Source organism: Pyxicephalus adspersus, chromosome 8 (assembly GCF_032062135.1).
Source record: "Pyxicephalus adspersus chromosome 8, UCB_Pads_2.0, whole genome shotgun sequence".
Classification (NCBI taxonomy): domain Eukaryota; kingdom Metazoa; phylum Chordata; class Amphibia; order Anura; family Pyxicephalidae; genus Pyxicephalus; species Pyxicephalus adspersus.
The window spans coordinates 44,965,199-44,989,179 of NC_092865.1; the positions used below are offsets into that span (position 1 = coordinate 44,965,199).

Sequence of the window (23,981 nt, forward strand, 5' to 3'; positions counted from 1 at the left end):
GTCTAGCATCAGCATATGGGAAATCTCACTGTGATATGGTCATGAGACCATGAACAACCAATTGGGTAAAAATGAGCAGCATGATGATGTCATGTGATTCTTCAGAGCCAGAAGCTGAATGATCCCATGTGATCATGCAAAGCCAATGTAGGGAAGACTAATTTTTTTGAGATCATGTGATCATTTATATCCAATGTTATGAATGTTTGCAAAATACCAAGGTCAAGTGACCAATTATATACAATGTAGCGAAAGGTGGTAATGTAATGAGGTCATGTGACCAATTATCTCTAATGTGGGGAAAGCAGATAATGCAATGAGGTCATGTTATCTTGTATATTTATTGCAGTGATGGCTGTCGGCGGGATGACTGTAGTGTAATCACATTTCATGGCATACAAATATCATCAAGGATGACACACTACTTCTCACTTCCTGTTGAACCTCTGGGACAGGAAGTGAGGGTAAATCTGCTCAGTGGGGACACAGTATTAAAACAAAACTCCACAACCCAACTATATTTCAATCTAAGGCCTGAGCAGTTCATCTTTAATCTTACAAACTTCACAAATCAAGTGCATCATCATAAAAAAAGACAACGTATAAAAGACAAAAACAACATAAAGAATTGCTGACAGGCAGCCATGTCCCCCACATGAACCTCCGCCCAGCAGAAATCAGGGTGATAATACATCACCCCCTATATTTCCGCTTCACACGCTGCATCTGGTGTCAGCAGACCAGAGCGGCCCAGTGCAGATTTCTGCCCGTTTATCGCATTTTCATTCAGCAATGACGCAGCCTGAACTCTCCCTAAACTCTGTAGTCGTGGATCAAATCATTTTGGTGTCACCTGCGGCCACTGTCACTGTGACATCTTCTCTCGCTCTCTTCCGTTCACTCACATACCACCCTGGGCGGGCGATCGGACGCCCACTGTGCCAGGGACGTGAATCTCCCCCACACTCAGACTTCAGTCACACCGCGTTTGCTTCTTCAGGTTCAATCTCGCAGTCTTCATGCGCTCCTTATGGCGGGGTGCTTGTTGGGTCGTCAGCCAGGGGTGCGCGCTGCCAAGGCCTCCTGCATCTTTTGGCGGCAGCGGGTGTAGCGCTGGATGATCTGACGCATGTGCTCCTCCTCCTCCCGCTGCAGGATGCGCAGGAAGTTCTGCAGCTCCGGCATGCTGAAGGCGTCCCACTGCAAGAGAGAAGCCCTGGTTATAGGAGAACTCCAGGAAAACCAAAGCATGGCTGGCATTGCTAATTTGACCAAATGCCCAACTATGGGTTCTCTATTACATCACATTGATCCCTGGACTCCTATGAAGCCATAAACAGGGCTGGATTCGGGGTAGGGCAATATGGCAAATAACCCAGAGCCCACATTTTCTCCAGGGGCCCAAATGAAGAAAAGCAGGGGGTGCTGGGACCAGGAATGCTGTGACTCCCCACTAAAAACTAGTTTTTGCCAAGGGACCCCATCATCATCAGAGCCCCAGCTGATAGAATGGAAGGGAGCTGTAATGCTGTGTATATGGGGCCCTCGCTTTAAATTTGCCCAGGGCCCCATTTCAACTAACCCCCTCCCCACCAGCTATATGAAGCCCTCCGATTGGTTCATGCTCCAACTCTAACCAAAATATCACCAATGGGCAGATCAGATTTGAGTTTACTGCAGCCAACAACAAAAACCATCTGATTGGCTGCTATATTATTAAGGGCCAATAGCATTCCTCTGTCCTGTATGAGTTCTATCATTGATGGTCGCAGCACAGAAATCCCTGCGTTGTGACTCTGCCTCCCTGCCTGCACTACACAGAGTAAGATTTGGCAGCGTCACTTCATCGTTCCTCTTTGCTGCAGGATGAGAAGTGAGACTTCAGAGAGGGAACAGAGACATGTAAAGGGGTCATTATTGGGGGGACACAGAGAAGGAACTCACATTGACCTCCCCCGTCTCGTTCTCTTTCAGCACGAAACTCAGAGATTTCTCGCATGGACCGACCAGAAGACGCAACTTCAGTGGTTCTTCTTCATCGGACAACTTCCTCTGGGAAACTGCAGGGAGCAAAAACAGCATGGAATCTGGTTATACCTGGGGTAATGTACCCAGTGATCCCCCCAGCATGGAATCTGGTTATACCTGGGGTAATGTACCCAGTGATCCCCCCATGTCACCTCCTAAGCTCAGTGTATTGTACCCAGTGATCCCCCCCATGTCACCTCCTAAGCTCAGTGTATTGTACCCAGAGATCCCCCATGTCAACTCCTCAGCTCAGTGTATTGTACCCAGTGATCCCCCATGTCACCTCCTCAGCTCAGTGTATTGTACCTGGAGATTCCCCCATGTCAGAGAAGACATTCCCACTGAAAGCCTGATTTCGATGGTGTGTAACAACTCTCTACACAGCTGGATGTCTGGAAGCAGCACCTGCATTGATAGCAATGGCTGGACTCCACACATCAGAGGAGTAAATGCGATATAAAGAGTTGCATTGTTTTCTCACAAAAAAGAAATGTTTCTGGAATCCGCCAACACCCCAGCTCCGTGGCGGAGGCGGTGGACATCTTTAGGTACCAGACATCCCTCCCGTCTATGGCACCACTGAAAGGGACTCACCTGTTGTGTGCCAATGATGGGTGAAGTGTGAATGAATGGATTTGCATCAGAGGAATGTGCTGAAAGCCAAACATTTTCTTTGTTTCTATAAATATCATTTGATAGAAAACAAAGGAGCTGTTTAGCAGATTTGAGTCACATGACTCCTTTCCATTCTGTGCTTCCTTACATCTTTCCAGCTGTGTAACAATGGCAGTGACTACAGCTGGTACACCTTGGAGTCACATGACCGCGTTATCACACTCAGGTGTGCTATCTCTAGATGGTTGGCTCACCTTGCCCCTCCTGCTCTGTCCGCTGGAACAGCGCAAACTTCCGCGGGTTATCGAGGACGGTGAACTTGCGGAGGAGAGCCTGGATGACCTCGCTGGCCGTGGTGCGGGAACTGAGGTGGAGGTGCTTCGAGGCATCTTTGGGGAGGTAGAAGGAGGTCCTGCGCTTCACCTGCTGGGAGTTCGCCGCTCCCCTTCGGTCTCGCGCACAGGATGGCTTTTTGGCGGGGGGGACGGACACTGGGCGGACAAGTTTTAGCTGAACCTTGATGAAGCCGGTGTAGGTGCCATCTTTGTTCTGAGAGGAGAAGTGACGTTAGTAAATGCACCCAAAGGGATCTATTATTTATTGCACTAAGTAAAAACTTCCAACGCATTTCAGGGCGCCCCCTCCCCCCTCCATTAGGGCTACAAATTCTACATTTTGTCATCATCACTGCACATAAAATATAAGCAGCACCGGGGGGGGTTTGTGACATTAGAGTCTCAGCCCAGAGACTGCGGGGACTGGCTCAGTGTTTTCTGTCTAGCACTGCGGTATATGTCAGAGCTATATAAATGTATAATAATAGTGTGTGACTGTGGGGGGACATTAGAGTGTCAGCTCCTCTGTACAGAGACTGACCCAGAGACTGCGGGGACTGGCTCAGTGTTTTCTGTCTAGCACTGCGGTATATGTCAGAGCTATATAAATGTATAATAATAGTGTGTGACTGTGGGAGGGACAATAGACTGTCAGCTCCTCTGTACAGAGACAGATAGGACTGGCTATCTGTACATCGCGATGGTATATGTCAGAGCTATTGGGTGGAGTATTATTGGTCAACGTACCATACTCATGAAGAGATTGCTTTTGATCTTGGAGTTATATTCTCTGATTTTCTGCTCGATCTCCTTTTGGCTCAGCTCCGGTGTTGGTTTTTGTTTTTCCGGCTTCTCATCCTAGAAGGGAATCAGAGGGAATCTCATTAGATTTGGGTCGGGGTTCCCTGGATCTCAGGGGCCAAATATTCCCACCCAGGGCCTTTTTCCCATGGCTTTGAAGTAATCTCAGTGTCTGGAATTCAGAATGTTTAGTTTATAGATTTGGATGAAATGTCAGCTATTTTTGACTCTCCAGCAGCTGCCAAGTCATGCTGAGATTTGTAGTTCCTCCATAGTCAGGTGACACAATGCACCCCACCCCTGACCTATAACAATCCTTGTTTTCTTTGCAAAATTTAAAAATAAACTTCTCAGAATTGTGTGGTCTCACGTCTTGTTTGGTGTCATGTCTGATATAATTCAGGTTTAACCGGCAGAAGAATTTTTAAAACTCTGAACATTCCTCACTGTAAATAACTACAGCACCACACCCCAACCCCGGGCACATATCACAGGCACCAAAACCAGTGAAACGGGTTATTTTTATATACCTGGGTTTAGGGTTCTTGTAAAGCTGCACTTAGAATGCCGGGGAGTCTAAATACTGAAATGTCAAGTTTGTATTACTAAGCAACTGATTGGTGGAAAACATTAAATGTAAAGCAATGATCTGCCAGTATGGTAGTGGGGGGGGGGGGGGGGCTGAGGCACCACCACCCTCCTCTTCCCCAGCATCTGTGTCAAAGAAATAGATGGTGCAAGATCAACATGAATAACCTCTAATGATCTTCATTTTGATCCTGCACTATTTCTTTGACTCAGATGGGTCTCAAAGATGACACAATCATGTATATCCTGATGTCTGTGTTCAGAAATATATGACACAGATCAGCCCCAGTAGCAGCTTCACCAGAAGTTACAATGTAGCAATCTGATCACTGGGGGAAGGAGACTAAGGATATGCTTCCTCCTGCCTGCAGCAGACTTATGACAGCCTAGGCAAAGTCACTAACTAGGGCACAAAGGGGCTCAATTTTTTTTTTCTGATTCTGTTCAGCAATTTGGTAAAATTATGAGTGCTGTGGGTGAAGTTCTCTTCTGCAGTGGGAGATTTGGAAGTTTCTATTCTCTTTCTCTTGTGGCTGATATGACAACATTGTAACTTGCAGAGAAGCAGAATTAAAAAGTTCAGCAGTCTCGGCCCTGATTGGTTGATTTGCTGCCCCCTTTTCCCATTGCTGAGTATTGCATCAGTCTGAGAAGGGGGGGGGGAGTGCTCTCAGCAGGAAACTCCAAACTCTTTCCAGCCCGGAATAAACTTTGGCTGAGTTGGAAGATTTGTGAAGTTTTTGTTTCTGGTCCTGGGAAGCTCAGACTGCGGAAGGAAGGGGTGGGGGGCACCCAGCTCTCCGCCGTATATAAAGCTGAGACTCTCATTATAGAACACATGAGCCGGGTTTAGCCCCGGGGTCACCAATCCCTAAAATACCCCCAGTGCAGGGGGCTATTTATCAACATGTAGGGAACAGAATTTGCTTCCCTCCTTTGATCTTCACTTTAAAACACCAAAATGGGAGCAAGAAATGGGGGTAACATAATCACCCTAAAAATAGCGATCATAAATTTCAATAAGCACCGAATCAAGAACCGAACACCAATTTCTCCAACCAATAGCGGCCCAAAGAGTTCCATTGTGGCTATTTGTTCTTTTATAAATCCGGGGATTATTTGGGTAAAATGAATGCCAATTCTGGTGAACATCAAATCATAAATATTCCTAGATTGTAAGCACTTCGGGGCAGGGTCCTCTCCTCCTCCTGTGTCACTGTCTGTATCTGTCTATCATTTACAACCCCTATTTAATGTACAGCGCTTTATTATATGTTGGCGCTATATAAATCCTGTTGAAGAATAATAATAAATATGACAAAAATATGTAAAGTAATACTGCAATTGTTCAACTTAAAATGCGACTCCGGGAACTCACGATTTATTCTGCCAGTATTACAGGGCAGCTTTTGTCCTTATATCACAAAGATATGCACAACACTGCAGTGAAATCACATATGGTTTACCCCAACCCCTGCAAAAATCACTTTTAAAATCTAAATAAAATCCTAATTTGTATGCCTTTGTACAGTGCTGTGTAATATGATGGCCCTATTATTGCTTAATTATAATAATAATCTGCCTGAAATTTTTTTGGGCTTCAGGTTCAGATTTCTGCTTCTCTCAGACATAATGATAGACAGTGACACAGCATGTGAGGAAATCGGATGAAACTTCAAAGGTGAAAGCCGCCGTTTAAGACGAACAGATTCATTGTTTTATGGGGTTTGCAATTTGCCTTTTTACTGCCTAATGATCAGCTGACCAGAAGCCTCCAATCACAGAGCTTGTAACACCCGGGGACATCATAAGGAATCTTTAGTAATTAGTCACAGTTGATGAAGTCACATCGTCCGATAATGGAAGGCGTTACGCCCACCCAACCCTGCGCTGATCTGGGGCTGACACACTAAGCATTGCAAAATATCTGACCCCAGCCCTTTCTGGCCGATGCCCTATTTTGTAGACACGTTGTGGCGATTTTCTGCTCCTAATTGCCACGCTTCCTTCTTGTGGAAGCAGAATAGGAAGTAGGAACGAACACTAAAAGCCAACATGGCAGCCTGGTGCGTAACCACCAACCGGCTTTGCACTGCTACGGTCAAACAAGTGAATGCCAGAAGGCACCATATGCATATTTATATTTATATTTCATAATGATTGTTTGCAGGGTTTGGGGCATATCGGTTGCTTTCCCCAGGGTTTTCGCTTACTTTATCGCACCAGCACCCCCCTTTCCCTTTCCCAGTGTGGGGTCTGACCTGGATCTTTGTGGGGGTCCTCCGGGGCAGTATTGAGGTCTTGGCGGTATAGAAGAGTTCCAATTCGGGGTCTGACTCCTCCTGGCTGCAATATCCGCTGCTCGTCTTGCTGTTCCAAGTCTTTTCAAAAGACGAGGTGTCCTTGTCCTCTTTGCCCATCATGATATTTACACCAGATTTGGCGAATCCTCTCCAAACGCAGTTTTTGCTTTTGCGTCGCCCTTGTCTGGGTGCAATCTGTGGCATCCAGCGAGCGAAGCTTCGCCTTTCCACCTCTGAAGTTGAATGTATACAGACTGTGAAATCTGCTCTGTGATTGGGACGGATGGGAGGGGGCCAACAATGACTTCATCTCCCCCCCCCTGCACTCCACACCCACATCCTGTCACTGGGATTTTAGCAGCGTGTGCAGTGCAGGGGGAGGGAGATTATTCACTTCTGCTAATCTGCCAGCCATGTGCGCGCAGTTCCTGCACATGCACCACAACGCCATTCTAGAAAATTTTGCAAAACTTTATAGGCGTCAAATTTTTAGCGCCAGTAGATATGACCCTTTGTTCACTAATATTCTGAGACACAAAGGTCAAACAAAAATTAAAGCCAAATTGTACCAAAAACATCCTTTTATAGAGACGGTTAGATCTGATCCATATGGGCCGATTTTTACTTCTGATCACTGATCCAATAAAATGATTGCATCTGATGTGATGTCAGCAGCCGAACAATCGTAATTCTGATTCTGGAGTTCATCAAGCGTATTAGCAAATATTGACAGTGCACAAATTGTGCCGTTTGTATGAATAAGCAATCAAATCCAATCTGATGGTCACATTTGTCCGGAGGTTCACACTGCCCTGGAAGGGCAACTGGAAGGGCGGAATGTTGCACTCGTGTGTGCTGAGTTTTGTGTCTTCCAATCAATACCAGATAGAAAAATCAGTTGAAATGATTGGTGGAGCCAATCTGCTCAAGTGTACTTCACAGTGTGTAAAGTATTTCTTTTTTCCTGTCCCCACTGGGGAGATTTCTCAATATATCCTGTCTTGGTGAGACCAAAGCAGAAAATACAAGTGTAAGGGTGTCAACAAGACAGGAAGAGAGCTATAAATCTGACAAATGTTTAGGCAATCAGAAGAATATTCAAAAAACTATCACATCAAACAATAAAATAAAGGCTTTTTTCCTTCCTTACTCATTCATATATGTGATAATAAACTGATAATTGTACCTCCTTAACATGTTATTTGAAAAATAATCTCAGGTTTATACTCGGGTTACACCACTAGATGGCGCTTTGTCCTCATGTAAAGCATATAACAAAGTCTTGCCATGAAAGACCTGGGACATGACATTGTTTTTCACTTTATATGAGGACAAAGCGCCATTTACTGGTGGCCAACAGTAATGCACAAATGATCATTTTAGGAACAAGTGACTCATCATAAGCAAGTCAAAGTACAAAATAATTTAACCCGTAAAGAAGGAAAAATATACAATCCGAGCTTGTGTAATTTTTTTTCCTTTTAAATAACTGTTTGAAAATTACACACTATGGATGTATTGGTTCATATACATTTTACTGGCACTTCTGCAGATTACTGTTCAGAATGTTAGCAGTGACTGATGCATTCTGTGCTCCAGGTTTAAACTCAATATAAACCTTTAATAAACACATTTTATTAAACTATTTGAAAGTATGTCTAACCAGTCAGGTTTTTTAAGTTTTGTCTTTAAATTGCAAGGCCTAGGACTGTCAGCCTGGAACAGGAAGTTCTGTTACAAGCAGGAAAAAGCATTTCCTCAACCCCCTCTCCCCCAGTGATCAGACTGCAACATTGTAACTTTGTATCCAGGCACAAAGTAAGATGCTGCAGCAGGGGCTGTGATCTGTGCCAATTTGTGAACTGCACAGACACTGGGATTGATATCATGTCACCTCTGAGTTGGCATTCCAGGAAGTAGATGGGGACCTGGCGTGATGCCTGAACAAAGATGTTGCCGTGCATCTGAAAAAATCAGATGACGGCATTGTAGGGGGTGCTGGACTTGCTAGCTCGGCTTTAACAAGGAATAACACTGAGGGTTGTGTCACATCAGCCTTTTAACCCGGCATCTAAGTAACTAGAGTTTATTTTAGTATTTTTTGTTGCATTCAGCAGCCATTCGATATAAATAATAAATGCCAATGACGTCATATATCATACAGCTTTACACATCCTGGGACATAAATCCTCCAGCCCTGGGGCTGCTCTAATGGAAACACATAGTGACTACAATTCCCCTCCCTCCTCATACATTATTCTCAATGTTTCTTCTTCTCCCATCACTCCTATGCTGTATATATTAATATGGTGCCAGTGACTCCGGGTCACCAAGTGGGGGGAGGGGTGGGGAGTCCCATTGTTCAGTTGTGTGAACATCCTGAGTTTAATATTTCCTGGCTCTGTGTCTGCAGGTCATCAACCTTCGGATTATCGCTGTAATCTAATCTCCTAATTACAGCCCCCCCCCCCCCCATACAGTACCCCCCCAGGTTTTGTACATTTTATGGCCATATGGTGAGCAGCTCTGCATATATGATATGGTGGAGCTTCGGGGAACTCACAGATGTGACATGAAAGGCAGGAACTAGTAAACAGTTATTTGGTTGTCACCACACGCATTGTATGTGACTACAAACCTTGCAGGGAATACACAATTGTATTTTCGAATTAGTTGTATTTTCTTTCTATTTTATAAATTAATCTGAAAAAAAGTGTGAAAATTATCTTGTTACATTGTTATTTTATTTAAAACATTAAATTATAAATTTCCTGTTGTATTTTATTCAGCCAGCAGGTGGCACTCTCTTTACTCTCTCTCTTACCATCATGTGTTGTTTATAGAGTTCAGTAGCTCAAGGTGGAGTTTACACCCAGAACTGGATGAATCCACTATTATTGGAAGACTCCATGAATTCAATAAGGGACAGTGCCCCATTTATTGAGTGGATATCCCTCTCTGCTGGACACTTTGGTATTGCTACATCTTGGCCTGCATTTTCTGCAGTGGTATGTAGACTGTGGTGTCTGAGAGCTGTATGATTAGAGGACAGGCTGGTCACATTACATTTTTTATTTTATTGTGCTTGGTTTGCTTTTGAGACTTGAGACAAAGAAAGGGAAATGCACATTTATAACACTCCTATCTCTGTCTTTGTTCCCCCTTACCTTTCCTGGTTTACATTGTCAGGGGGCCTCCATTACCCCTCCAGGTTGGGGGCCATTTATGACAGCGCCAGGGTCTGGAAATTACTTCCAGGAACCATCTGTGGATATTCATCGGATTTTAGTGCTATAAAGTCTGAAGAGGAGCTCCGGAATGCTGAATGTGTCACTATGAGAACACTGGACCACTGCACCCCAGGACCCCAGTCACATGATCCGCCGCGGAATGGATTTCTATACTGATTGGCTGTGACATAAAATCCATATTTATCTAAAATCCACAATCAGATCAGTTGTACAACTGTTGTATCTCTACAAGCTGCACTCCGCTCATAACTGAAAACGAGCCATCAGAGATTCAATTTTTCATCCAGACATTTGTGTAATGTCTTCTATCTAGGAACCCAATTTCTTAGAATTTTCTTAGAATTCCTGGTGACACCCCCTGCAGGAGAAGAATTCATGGACACACCCTCTGTAAGGGAGCAATTCTTGGCCACACCCCCTGCAGAAAAGGAATTATTGGCCCCTCCCCTTGCAGAAAAGTAATTCCTGACCACAACCCCTGCAGAGGAGGAATTCCTAGTCAATCCCCTTGCAGGAGATGAATTCTCAGCAACTTCACCTGCAGGAGGGGAAGATCTGGCCACACCCTCTGCAAGGGTGCAATTCCTGACCACTGCCCCTGCAGAAGAGTAATTTCTGGCCACCCCCTTGAAGGAGAGTAATTCCTGGCCACTCCCCCTGCAAGAGAAGAATTCCTAAAGACTCCCCCTGCAGGAGAGGAATTCCTGGTTACTCCCCCTGCAGGAGAGGAATTCCTTGCCACTCCCCCTGCAGGAGAGGAATTCCTTGCCACTTACCCTGCAGGAAAGGAATTCCTGGACACTGTCCCTGCATGCTCCTTACTCCTTCTCACAGGATGAATTGCGGTTGGTGATTACTGATGAAAGAACTTAGTTCTCTATAGAGTAACCTACAAATTTAATATTTGCTGTTATGCTACAAATCTCCCATATCACTCTGGCCTATGGAGGTTCCTCTCTGCTACCAATCACACCTGCCATCTAGAGAGTCCCACAGATTGAAGAAGCCCCCCAGTGTATGCACTGACTGTCAACACCGCTCATGCAGGAGCAGAATCTCTCTCTGCAGCATGGGACAGGTCCTCTTTTTCCTTTGTTGGTGAGTTCTTTTTATAACAAAATATGGACGTCACACACATGCAGATACAGACATCTCATCTGCAGGAACATCAGATCTCTGTAATAAATATCATTAGGAAATGACTATCAGTGTGCAGGGAAACGGTCTGATGGTCCTGATACTGACCCATCATCAGATAATGTACAGCGGCTCTGCTTTTAACATTACACAGAGCAATTCCTGGGGCCCCGGGGCCAATGGCTGCTCTCTGTATCCATTATAACCTCTGCCACTCAGAATCAGTCATCTCACTGTCCCCTCCAGTCACTGTGCTGATCAATGTCCAGTGTGGAATTAGCCCCAGGCCGGACCCCTGTGTGTCCCCATTAAATGATCTGTCTCAGGCTGGCCTCGTCTTTTGTCATTGTCAGGCGAGATAAAAGGAGAATTCTCTGACTTCCTAAAAATATTTTATATAAAATTCACAAAGAAGAACTGTCGGTAACTACAAGAAGAACTGTCAGAAAAACTCTGCAGGCAGAAGGAAACATTTCCTCAGTCTCCTCTCCCCAATGATCGAATTGCAACATTGTAACTATGAATTTTGATACAGAAGAGTGCAGGGATATACTTAGGCTCAGGGTGATTTCCTTTTGGCTGCCAACTACTGAGCAGCCACTGGTTAAAAAGAATGAGCACATGTCAGTGAGGTCCTGAACTGCCCCCAACTGTCCCAACATTGATTCATATACTGGCATCACATGTGTGAACATGGAAATCACTATTTGCAATGATTTTATCATCTGCAAGATATGCAGCACTGCATGTGGTAACTCTGTAATTTTTTTATATTGAACTGACGCTGTGGCACTGTTGTGTGCTATTCCTATCTATTCTACATCCTTATAGGTTGGGGAAGTGATGATGGTTGTAGTTCTGCCTAATTTACTCTGCCATGCAATCAAAAAGAAGTTGTATTGTGTCAGCACTCTGCTCTTTTACCACTTTAGTGTCTTTCTCCTCTTGTGTCAAGTCTTCATCAATCTCAGATTCTTCCCCTCGGCTGCAGTCCAGGCGGATAAGGGCCCGGCATCGGTAGTGGCATGTGAAATTGCAGTCTGAAAGAGACAACAGAATGTTAGAGATGAGTGAAGCCAAGAACAATGGATGTATCATTTTCCAGACTATTGCAGAGTGCAAAATGAGAAGAATTCATCAGATTTCTCACTATTTTTACCACCTATTTATAGAACACTAACATCTATCCCGAGTCATCACTAACTGCCCCCCACCACCACCAGGGGGAGCTCCAAATAGATGGGGTGTCAGCAGAAACTCAAGTGTTCTGCACAGAGCCCTGTCCTCACCCTACTGAACACCTTTGGGGGGATTTGGAATGGTGAGCCAGGTCTTCTCATCCAACATCAGTACCTGACCTCATCAATGGCGGCAAATTCTCAACATCAACACCTGACCTCACCAATAGCGGCAAATTGCCACCATCAGTACCTGACCTCATCAATAAGGGGAAATCCCCACCATCAGCACCTGACCTCACCAATAGGGGGCAAATCACCACCATCAGTACCTGATCTCACCAATAGGGGGAAAACCCCACCATCAGCACCTGACTTCACCAATAGGGGGCAAATCCCCACCATCAGTACCTGACCTCACCAATAGGGGCAAATGACCACTATCAGTACCAGACCTCACCGATGGGGGCAAATCCTCACAGACTAAAACCCAAATCTTGAAAAAAGCCCTTTCAGAAGTGTAGGGGAAGGAACAGTAATAGCTATGGATGATGGGGGGACAGCTCCATATTAATAGCCAAAGCTCTGGATACCCAACACGCTCCTGTAGGTCTGATGGTTGCGTGTCCACATACATCAGTCATATAATATTTTAAAATACAGCAATTACCCAGGGAGGGAGTATCACTGACAGATGGGGTATTAATAAAGCCCTAAATTTATGAAACTCTTATAAGGACACAGAAAGTTCCCAGTTTCATCTTTCATATTCTATATTTTCATGGATAGGTTCTATGGATACCTCAGAACTTGTTGGCATACATTGAGTGCATTTGAATAGAGGGGGGGAGATATTGGGGTATATTAGGTACGTTTTTGGGAAGGATAATGGCTGTCATGTCATGATTGAATGCACGGCTCACCCTGAGAAGTCGGAGTTCCCCTCCAGTAATTAGAAATATGCGCCCAGTGTGAACAGGGAAACATTGAGTTGGTGTACAATGGGCCATTATCAGCCACTGATTGCAGAATAATGAAGAGCTTAATGACCAGCTGAGCTCCTATGATGAGACCACAGCCCCCCTTACATCAATGAAAGGCATCAAAAGGTTTTTTGGTTCACTGCTCAAAACAATAAATAAATGAATGTTTCCTTGTAAATAAAGATCAGAGAGCTCTGTGTGCAAGGAACAAAACTGCCATCATTCCCCCATCATTCTTCCATCATTCAACCTTCATTCCCACACTATTCTCCCATCAATCAAAGGTAAAGTCACATTATCAAGTTTTGGAGGAAAAGTAACTTTCATTGTTTATTGTTACCATATTGCAAGAGAGAGCTGAGGTGTCAGGAGACTGCAATGTTTAGGAGAGCCTAGGAGAGTGCCAGGGATTGTGTATGATAATACGAGAGTGCTAGGTTGCATTTCCTACTAACAGGAGACTGCTAGGAACTGCTCATAATACCATGAGACTTCTAGGGACTGTTTATCAAAACCTGATACTGCTTATAAAATAGTGGACTGCTAGGGACTGCTCATAATACTAGGGGACTGCCTGGGAAAGGTTGTGCCTGGAGTTGCACTTTAATTGGCATTGTACTTTCTCTTAGGAAAGGTCCTCACACAAATGTAGAAGGCGGCAAATTTCATTCATTCTGAATCTTGCAGAACAGTTGGCGCAGGGAGAACGGATTTCAGCACAGACAGTGACGCAGCACACAGAAACATACACACAGCCAAGTCACTCTGACTAATCCAGGCAGCTGGCTGATGGTGACCCCACAAGGCTGCTGTAATTGTGAAATAGTGAATGGGGTGATGCCAACATGGCGCCACCTATTGGCCTTTGTACTCGTCAGCATTGAACGCTTAGGGGTGATTTACAATGATTTACAACAAATTTAACTGAATCTTATGTGAAAATGCAGGAATCCTGGATGAAAACATGAATAATAAATAGGTACCAGATTTGAATCTCAGACAGCAAACTATCAGCAATCTATATGTATGCATGGAGGGGGGATTATGTTTGCAATGCTGCACTGCTAGTTGTTACATTAAATGATTCATGAGACTATGATTCATGTTTTCACCCACTGTTTTTTTTTTTTTTGTTAATGTGAATCTTATGTGAAAACAAAGAGCCAAAGGAGGTCTACAAACACATTGGTGACAATGAAATCCACTTGTAGTTGTATTTAACCTTCTCACTGGCACGACAGTATTTTGTTTTTTGTCTTTTCACACGTTTAAATATGCATTTACAAGACGTGTATAAACCCTCCATAAAAGTTTAAATTTACATATATTTGCCATTATCTCTCACTGAGCACATTTTTCTTAGACAAAATGTTTTAGGTGAGTCTGTTGTTTCCTACCTGCTATTCACAGCACTTCCTGGTATAGGTTGACAACCCTAAACCACAGCCTCACAATCTGCAGAGTGGTCAGCCTGCTGTGTGTGCTGCTTTTAGAGGACATTGAGCTGCAGGAAGTAGGCACAGAAACAAATTTGCAGTATGATCACTGGCAAGAGAAGACTTAGGGAATGCTTCCTCCTAACTGCAGCAGATTGATGACATCATTATCTAATATACAGATGATGATTATGTGCTCTTGAGTGTAAATCGAATATGTCTTCCTGCGGATTTCTCTTGTTGGCCATTAGGTGGCAGCATCTCACGTGATTTATTAGTTTTTTTTTTTTTGGGGGGGGTTCTTTTACATCCAGGGTTCCTCCAGAGATTGTTAGCAGTGCCTTGAGCGATGATCAATTTTTGACTCTCAGGTCAGTGTAAGTGACACCAATTATCTTTTTTGCTATCTGTAAGGGTGACATTCTTCCCACTGGCCAGCAATGTAAGAGGCATTTATCACACTCACCCACACACTAATGTACAGTGAGCTGTGAATATAGTAATTATAGAAGAGGTTCAAAAAAGACCTAGGTATTTCAGGGGGTTCCCCATGTTAAAAAGAGTTAGAAAGGCTGCATTATCACACCATCATAATCTATACCATAAATTGGGATTCCATATATAACATTACATTTCTTCCATGAGCAATTCTGACGACTGATCCAAAATTATTTGCTGGGAATGACATTTATATAGCATCTGCACATCATTGGTTGTCACAACTGATACAGAATGTAGGATGGGAAAGGGTTGTGGTCTATCAGATGTTAGTTCTCAGTCTGTGCTGATACTCAGATTCTGATTGGTTGCAATGGTTTTGATTCTGGGAGTGTTTATGTATCCTGAGGATATACACTCAAACACGATGAGAAAAATTCCATCAGGAATCTAAGATCATGTAAGACCTGAAAACCCAAACAGCCGATTTTACATCCGGAAAACCAGAATCCACAATCTCAAGTAACAGGGAATTCTCTGAACACAATTAAATATCCCTAAACTTTGTTCTACAAGTACTGAGCTCCATTTAGCAGATCTGACCAAACCAGCCACCACTGTCTCTGTATGGCTTAAATCACCCGGCCACCATGGATATGGAATTCTTGTATGCTGACATTCCCCATGATGATGCTGCAGGAAGTGGATTTGTCTGCTGATTCAATTACTCAGGTTAACAATTTATCATGACCCATATTTGGGGATGCCCCCCAGGGGTGGGCGTGAGATCACTCACCCCTCCTATGAGGGGGCTTAAACATTGGACTGCCCCTGAGGATTACCTGTGACTGCTGCATGGGGCAGCATTTGTCTCACCATTTTTCCATAAACTGGTGGAAGTATTGAACAGCAAACATCAGAGACAAACCCATTGTGGGATCGTACGCAAAGCCTCAGACCTCATCTCCCAGCTTCTTACCCCATCACCAGTTTTATACCAATAAACATGTGACAAAATCAAGAAATGCCCCTCCCTATGCCGCAGCCTGAGCTGAGGATGATCAGTAATGAGCTAGACGTGCCAGCCATTGTACAAATAAGAAAATCCCTGCTCACCTTGTGTACAATGTCTGTCATGCGATCAGGGCCCCCCCCCCCTGAATTTAGAACCTTGAAGTCAAACCTGATGTGCAGTGCCCACAAGGCGGCACATGTATTCCTATTATATGCAGTGCACCAGGGGTGGACATAGGAAGGAGCAAAGTATGCTGCTGCAGAAGGGCCTCAGAATTCGGAGGTAATTGATCTCTCATACACACAATACAACTTGTCAATGTTCACCAACACATCTGTTTCACTCACAACCAATTGGAACCCCCATGATTGGTCAGCTGCTGAATTCTTAGTACAGATTTAGTTCAGATTGGATTGATAATTGCATCAGAAATCAGATTTGGCCATTTGCCCAGCCCTAATGCAACCCAGACACTCTGGAACCCAGATCAATAGGTAAATCATTTATATCTGTCAGATATTGATGACTCCATGATCACCACCACAAACCCATAGACTAGCCCAATAAATACCCCCCCCCCCTTCAGCTTCCCCATTCAGACCACCAATAGCAAAGGGAGCTGACTGGTGGGAAACCCTGTTCAATGTTCAATCAATGAGCCTGATTTATGAATGCTCTCCAACGCTGGAGAGGATATACTTTCATCAGTGAAGCTGGGTGATCCAGCAAACCTGGAATAAAACTAGTCCAGGATTAGTCCAGCAAATTACTTTGAAGAAATCCATTCCAGGTTTACAGGATCACTCAGTTTCACTGATAAAAGTGTATCCTCTCCAGCCTTGGAAAGTTTTTATAAATCAGGGCCAATGTATTGACCGGCAATGCTCTGTATTGATTTGCATTATATTGACTCTCATACATTGCAGTGCATGGCCAGCAATTGCTGCACACAGATTTGTCATATAAATGTTATAAATCTGGGCAGTGACAACTTTTAGTAACTGAATAAAGTTTTTTGGCATCCTGAAACAGCTGAGATTGGATGGGTGTCAGGAGCAGATGTATTGCACTGCATTGTGCAATGTATTGCAGTCTTGTGGATCTATTTCCTTGTCATGTTATTGTAGACACGTGTTTATAACATTATGACATCTCCCCACTGCACGCCACCTGCAGACTTATTTATTACAGTCTCAGCCAATCAGAATTCATCCTGCATTGCACTGATGGAAGGGTAAATCTTATTGGTCTTTGCACCCTTATGGCTGCTTCACAGTGATTTTTGTACAAAGCGTCCCAAGAAATTTCAATCCATGGAAATATCTCTGGTTTTGATGATTTTCCTTCCTATGCAACCCCATCCACCACTGCCCTGTCCACAGGATGACAACGTGGCTGTGCTATTTCACTGCAGAACACATAATGTTGCCACCCTGTTACATAAAGTAGATTATAACATATCTGCTGCCAGGATCAACAGGTTATATGACATAAAAGGGAATAAAAAATGATTGGTGATTCTTTTTCCACCATTGAGAAGAAAGAATTTATAAAGTGATTTGTGTAATATAAGGCTGGATAGCATGCTCTGAAATTGGCAATGATGCCGCTTATTTTTGCCTTCTGCAGGTCATATGACCACCGAGCACACATACCCGCTCTGTATGTGCTCTTCAGCTGACTGCCGCACAGAACATTACTGAAGATTGTACAATGTTGTCACTGACAATACAATGTGCCCAGATCTAAAAAATTTCCAGGTCAGCCAATCATCATTTGCAACAACCTCATCCATTAGCCAATCATCATTCCCAACAATGTGATTCACATGTACTCTGCTGTGCTGCACATGTCACTGCAATGCACTTGTGTGTTACTTCTTATGAATGTCACCCCAATGAAGATCCATGCACATGTGTTGCAGATCACCTCAGGTCTGAGTAGTTGATGCATTGTGGAGCTCTGCTGTGCAAAAATGCTCCAAGTTTGTTTTTTGAAACATTTGAGGCCATTGGCTGCCCATTCATTCAAATGATCGCATGCAAGAACAGCACAGTAATCCACTGACACAGCACAATGGAAAGTGTGCACCCAGCCTAAGTGACCCCATGCAAGCTGTAAAGTAACCCTTAAATTCATCTAAAGCAAAAAACTTTTTAGATAAATGATGGAAGGGATATTTTCTGCAGCTTGTGTCTCATTTGGAAACTCACTTCCTGTTCTGGAAACACAACAGGAAGTAAAAGGAAATTCAATTAGTTGTCAGTAAAACAGTAGTTCCTATTGGAAGTTTTCCCTTCTGTTCCTGTTCCAGTGACAACTGTTGGATTTCACATTAGTGAATGTGGTCAACAGGACAAATTAAGTTGGTGAATGAGGACAAGAATAAACCCCAACTAGTTTTTACCCCTCTCCCATTTGTCTCATTGGCTTCAGATTTACTCTATCCCTGTCTATATCATGGGACTGTAATAATTGGGGTTGTTTTAATGGCAGGGGTTACTTACAGGTGCAGCGCAGGCTCTTGCGGTAGATGCCCCAGATGAATTCTCCGCACAGGTCACACCAGGTATATTGTGTGTGTGAGGTGGGCTGGAAGAAATGTCCCTCTCCCACCTTGCCCGTAGGGAGTGTGTCCCCCTGCCTGGCACACACTTTCCTCCGTATGCTCCTCTGTAGGATAGCGGGGGCTCTGCCAGGTGGTATCCTCACTGCGTTGGTCCTCTCCAGCCGGTGACCCACTTTGGGGCTACGGGTCAGGTCAAGTCCATCAAAGGGATCCAAAGTTTTTAGTTCGATCATTTCATAGGCAGAGCCCTGTGACCACATTCCTGGCGAGAAGCGGCAATGTGGTCACTGCTGGGGGGGGGGGGTTCAGCTAACCTTTGACTCCAAATTCTTAGCAGCTTTTTCTATGCGGCTTGTTCCTCTCTTGTGCTGCCGCTAACTGTCCTCAATCCCCCCCCCCCTTCTCTGCCCCTCTCCCTCCTTCTTTTTTTGGGTTTCCTTCCTCCCTCTTGTCTTCCGTCACTGTTTTTTGTGTTTTTCTCGTTCAGTTGTCACCAGGAAACTTTATCTGTGCCCATGCAATGGTTGGTGACTGCTTCTTTGTGTTCCTGTGAGTGGAGTCTGTGGGAGTATCTCAGCTGCTGACACACCAGAAATGCTAACTTTAAGAATTTGCCGTCCTTTTTCTTCTGTCCCCGCAGCTTTTTTGCAGCTTACTTCTGACCGACTCAATTGGGGTTTTTGGCCCAGAGAGGTGAACCCGCCCTGGAATCCCGACAGCTGGGCCGCTATCTGGGGGAATGAAGTGGCGGCAATTCTCGAAATCTCATCCAAAACTCTTTGCCAAGTTAGGACGAAGGAAGACGGCGCCAAGGGTGATCTGACTGAAATCCTGAAAAGAAGTTTTTGGAGGGGGGGAAATGCTTTGAGAGATGGAAAATGAGGAAAGCTGCACAGATAATAAGCGAGGGCGCCGGAGATAAAATTCAGAATGTTTTCTATCAGCTCTCTGGGAAGGTAGAAGAATTCACACAGGAAGGATCTCTGTCTTCTGGGCTGAAACCAGAATTACACAAAGGCAAAAATATTTCTTTTACTGCTTAGAAAAAACAATTACAAAAATTTCCCCAAACTTGATTGTCTGGCTGCAGAGCTCGGGGCACCTCCATCCCCAGCTCAATGCACAGCTTGGCGTTTCTTAGAGAGCTGATCAACAGCACGAGGAGGGTGGATGGGGCCCCTACCAAAGTGGCCCCTATAGTGCCTTAATGTGGGACCAGGACCAGTGCATTCAATCATAATCAATACATTTGGCCAGAACTAGTACATGAGAACAGAATGAGAAAATGGGGCTAGAATCTGTACATTGGACCAAAATCATTATATGGGGCTAGAACCGGTACATGATAATAGATTCATTATATGGGGGCCAGAACCAGCACATGGGGGCCAGAGCCAGTCTATGGGAACAGAATAAGTATTTGGGGTTAGAATTAGTGAAATGGGCCAGAACCTGTACATTGGGCCATAATCAATACATGGGGCTTGAACCAGTACATGAGGCTAAAACAATTACATAAGAACAAAATGAGTATATGGGGGCCAGAACCAGTCCATGGAACAGAATGAGTATATGGGGGCCAGAACCAGCCCATGGGAACAGAATGAGTATATGGGGCTAGAACCAGTACATCAGAACACAAACAGTCAATGGAGGCCAGAATTAGTACATGAGGCCAGAACCAGTACATGAGCACAGAATCAGTATATGGGTCCAGAACCAGTACATGGGAACAGAATGAGTACATGGGGCTGGAATCAAAATATGGGTCTAGAACTGGTAGATGGGACCAGAACCGGTTTATGAGAATGGATTCAGTATATGGGGGCCATTACCACCACATGGGGCCATAACCAGTTCATCGGAAGAGAATGAGTATATGGGTCCACAATTAGTGAATGGGACCAGAGTCAATACAGGAGAACAGAATCAAAATAAAGGAGCCAGAATTAGTACATGGGACCAGAACCAGTCTATGGGAACAGAATGAGTATATGGGGTTAGAACCAGTACATGGGTCCAGAACCAGCACATAAGAACAGAATCAGGACAGGAGGCGAAAACCAGAGCAGATGCAGCATAGAGACCGATCAGTACATGTGGAACCATGTATGTCTTGTTTCTGTGACTAGTTCTCTTTCCTGTTACAGGGTAACAATTCTGTGTCCCCCATTTGTGCTTCTGCATTGTCACCTTACACCAATAGAGACTGCAAGCAACTGCACTAACACACAAAGAGCAGGCGTGAGACACTGACTGGGTCAGTTACCTGTAATGGAGTGAAGAGAGTGCGGGGGGGGGGGGTTGCTCATGTTCAGCAGCGGTCTCTCAAAGCAGTAGTCCCAGGTAACACGGCAGCCCTTTGTTGTAATATGACAACCTCTAGTACTGTGCAGAAGTCTAAGGTAACAAAGCAGCCTTCTGATGTAATGTATCAGTCTCTGGCTGCAGTCTCAGGCTCTTAGCTGTAACATGACATGAAGCAGCGGTCTCAGGTAACATGACAGCTCTCTCATGGTATGCCAGAACTCCAATATAACATTGCAGTCTAATGTAACATGCCAGCTCTCTAATAAAATATGGCAATCTCTGTTATTTTGCAGAAGTCTCAGGTAATACAATAACTCTGTTGTAATATGATTTCAACAAAAGGGGTTTTGTAACATGACAGCTCTCTCATGGTATGCCAGAACTCCAATATAACATTGCAGTCTAATGTAACATGCCAGCTCTCTAATAAAATATGGCAATCTCTGTTATTTTGCAGAAGTCTCAGGTAATACAATAACTCTGTTGTAATATGATTTCAACAAAAGGGGTTTTGAGGTTGCTACAGGGGGAAAAATGACAAAGTTGTGTGGGAATCAGGTTGGGTGTGAATAGAGAAGGAGACCCCCACACATCTTTAGATCAGATCTCCATCTCCCTGAGATGCCATTGATCAGATGCTGCCTCTGTGATCTTCAGGAAATGTTGCTCTGGCTCCCCTTCATCTTCTCCCCCTGGGATTTCCACCTCCCCATTTCCTTCTCTTTGAATTTAGTTTCCGGAAACTTTGTCTGAAGGGGCCAACATCCCCTATATTCACCTGCGGGCCGGGTATGTGGAAACAATGGAGGGACAATATAATCTGCCCACACGCTATTCACATCTCAGTAAATGATTCTGGCTCGGCTTGTGTGCAGGTGACCCGGATAAAAAGGGTCTTTCCACCAGAAACTGTGTTCATTTATTAACAAATCCTTGGATGATGGTTCCCATATATGAAGTGATTATCCCATCTCATGTTCACAATATGAGGAGCGTTTACTCGGGGGCTTCACATGTCAGTAATGCTTCATATCACTGCCAGAGAGAGAGAACAGAATCCCTCTGTGTGTGACACCAATCAGATCTCCAGAGATCTGACCGCCATGGTAATCCCATCTTCCATCATTGGCCTGATTTATTAAAGTTCTTCAAGGCTGGAGAAGATAGAATATTATGGGTGAAACTGGGTGATCCAGCAAACCTGGAATGGATCTAGTCCAGGATTAAAAATATTTGCCAACTAATAGCAAATGGTTTTAGGAAATCTATTCCAGGTTTGCTGGATCCCCCAGTTTATCCCACAATAGTCTATCTTCTCCAGTCTTAAAGAACTTTAATAAATCAGGCCAAGATGTATGCTGACTGCTTGTTATAGTCGTTGGGCAGTTTTACTCAATACTGCAGCACTGGCATTATATTAATATTATACAGTATTTATATAACACCAACATATTACAGAGCTCTGTACAAAGTCCATAGTCATGTCACTACCTGTCCCTCAAAGGAGCCCACAATCCAATGTCCCCCATAGTCATGTCATTAATACAGTCTAAGACCAATTTTGGGGAAGCCAATTAAGATAACTGCACGTGTTTGGAAATGTGGGAGAAAACCAAGGCACTCGGAGGAAACCCACACAAACACGGGGTGAACCTGCAAACTCCATGCAGATAGTGTCCTGGCCAAGATTCAAACCTTAGACCTAGCGCTGCAAAAGCCAGAGTGCTAACCACTGACCCACTGTGTTGCCCACATAAATACACAAAAAAAAACAATATGCTAGACAGACTTTATTAAATGAATGAAAAATCCCCCAAATATTCAATATTTCCCAGATTGGAATGTTGCCACTGCTACTTCTATACCACTGTGAGATGCAAATCTACAAAGCCATTGATCACTCACCATTCTACCTTTAGGATCCATTCATATAAAGAGTGTCCATGCCTGATCAATATTCAATAAATTTTTTCTACCACATTCCATTTAATGTTTTTTTTTTTTTGTTTTTTTTTTATCCGTGGTCTAATCCAGTGTTTCTGGACTATTATAACATGGGGAACCCTGGAAATAACTTTCAGGTCTTCAGGGATACCCTTTTATAATTATTATATCCACAGTTCACAGTATATAAGTGTGGTGGTCAGTGGTAAGAATGCCTCTTACATTGCTGACCAGTGGGAAGAATGTCACCTTTACAGATAGCCATTGGTGTCACTTAGATAGAGAGCTGCAACAGAGAGGACCTCTGGAGGAAGTCTGGTTGAGGAACACTGAGATAGTCAAAAAAAAAACATTGCATAGTGTATCCCCAATCCAACCAGGGCACTCAGAAAACATACCAGGGCAGACCCCTTTCTTCCTAGGGATGCTTATGGCGGGGGGGTTGTGATGTGAAAAATCACACAGGTGGAATTCAAATTGTTTGAAGCAGCATCTGGAGCTGATTGTTCTATGTGTTTTTTATGGCAGAACATCCTGCATGGATCTCACCTTTTTATTCACTAGAACCAGAAAAAAATTTTTTGCAAATACCTTTCCTTCCACAATAAAAGGGACCCTTGGTGTGTTCAGTATTGACTCTTAAAACACAAAAGTCAAACAATGTGATCAATTAAAAGGTAACAAATCTGGCATGTATCCCTCTCTATTATTATTAATATTATTAAACAGGATTTATAAAGCGCCAACATATTACACAGCGCTGTACATTAAATATGGATTGCAAATGACAGACTAATACAGACAGTGATACAGGAGGAGAGAACCCTGCCCCGAAGAGCTTACAATCTAGTAGGTGGGGGAATTTCACACACAATAGTGCAGGTACACTCGATTCTGCACACATGGCAGAGCCTACACCAGCTCACTCATCCTATGAATGTAAGCTCCAAACCAGATGGCATGTACGCATGTGCACCCCCTTCCAAAAATCCATGAGTGTTTGAGAGCCTTCAACAACTGCAGCCCATAGAGATTTGCTGACAGCTACTT

At 44.0% G+C, this 23,981-nt stretch overlaps 1 protein-coding gene across 2 annotated transcripts; it reads right to left on the bottom strand.

Annotated features, from left to right (window-relative positions):
• Positions 1–520: 520 nt before the first annotated feature.
• Positions 521–19,030, bottom strand: RASSF1 (Ras association domain family member 1). 2 transcript variants are annotated; one of them, XM_072420347.1, is made up of 6 exons: positions 18,616–19,030; positions 11,983–12,098; positions 3,726–3,836; positions 2,898–3,192; positions 1,945–2,060; positions 521–1,200 (listed from the first exon to the last, which is right to left on the bottom strand). In XM_072420347.1, the coding sequence occupies exons 1-6, from the start codon at positions 18,935–18,937 to the stop codon at positions 1,054–1,056; spliced, it is 1,107 nt and encodes a 368-aa protein (XP_072276448.1). In that variant the 5' UTR covers positions 18,938–19,030; the 3' UTR covers positions 521–1,053. The 2 variants fall into 2 exon arrangements, with proteins under 2 accessions (XP_072276448.1, XP_072276449.1); XM_072420348.1 differs by lacking the exons at positions 11,983–12,098; positions 18,616–19,030 and adding an exon at positions 6,629–6,999.
• Between the last annotated feature and the right edge of the window lie 4,951 nt (positions 19,031–23,981).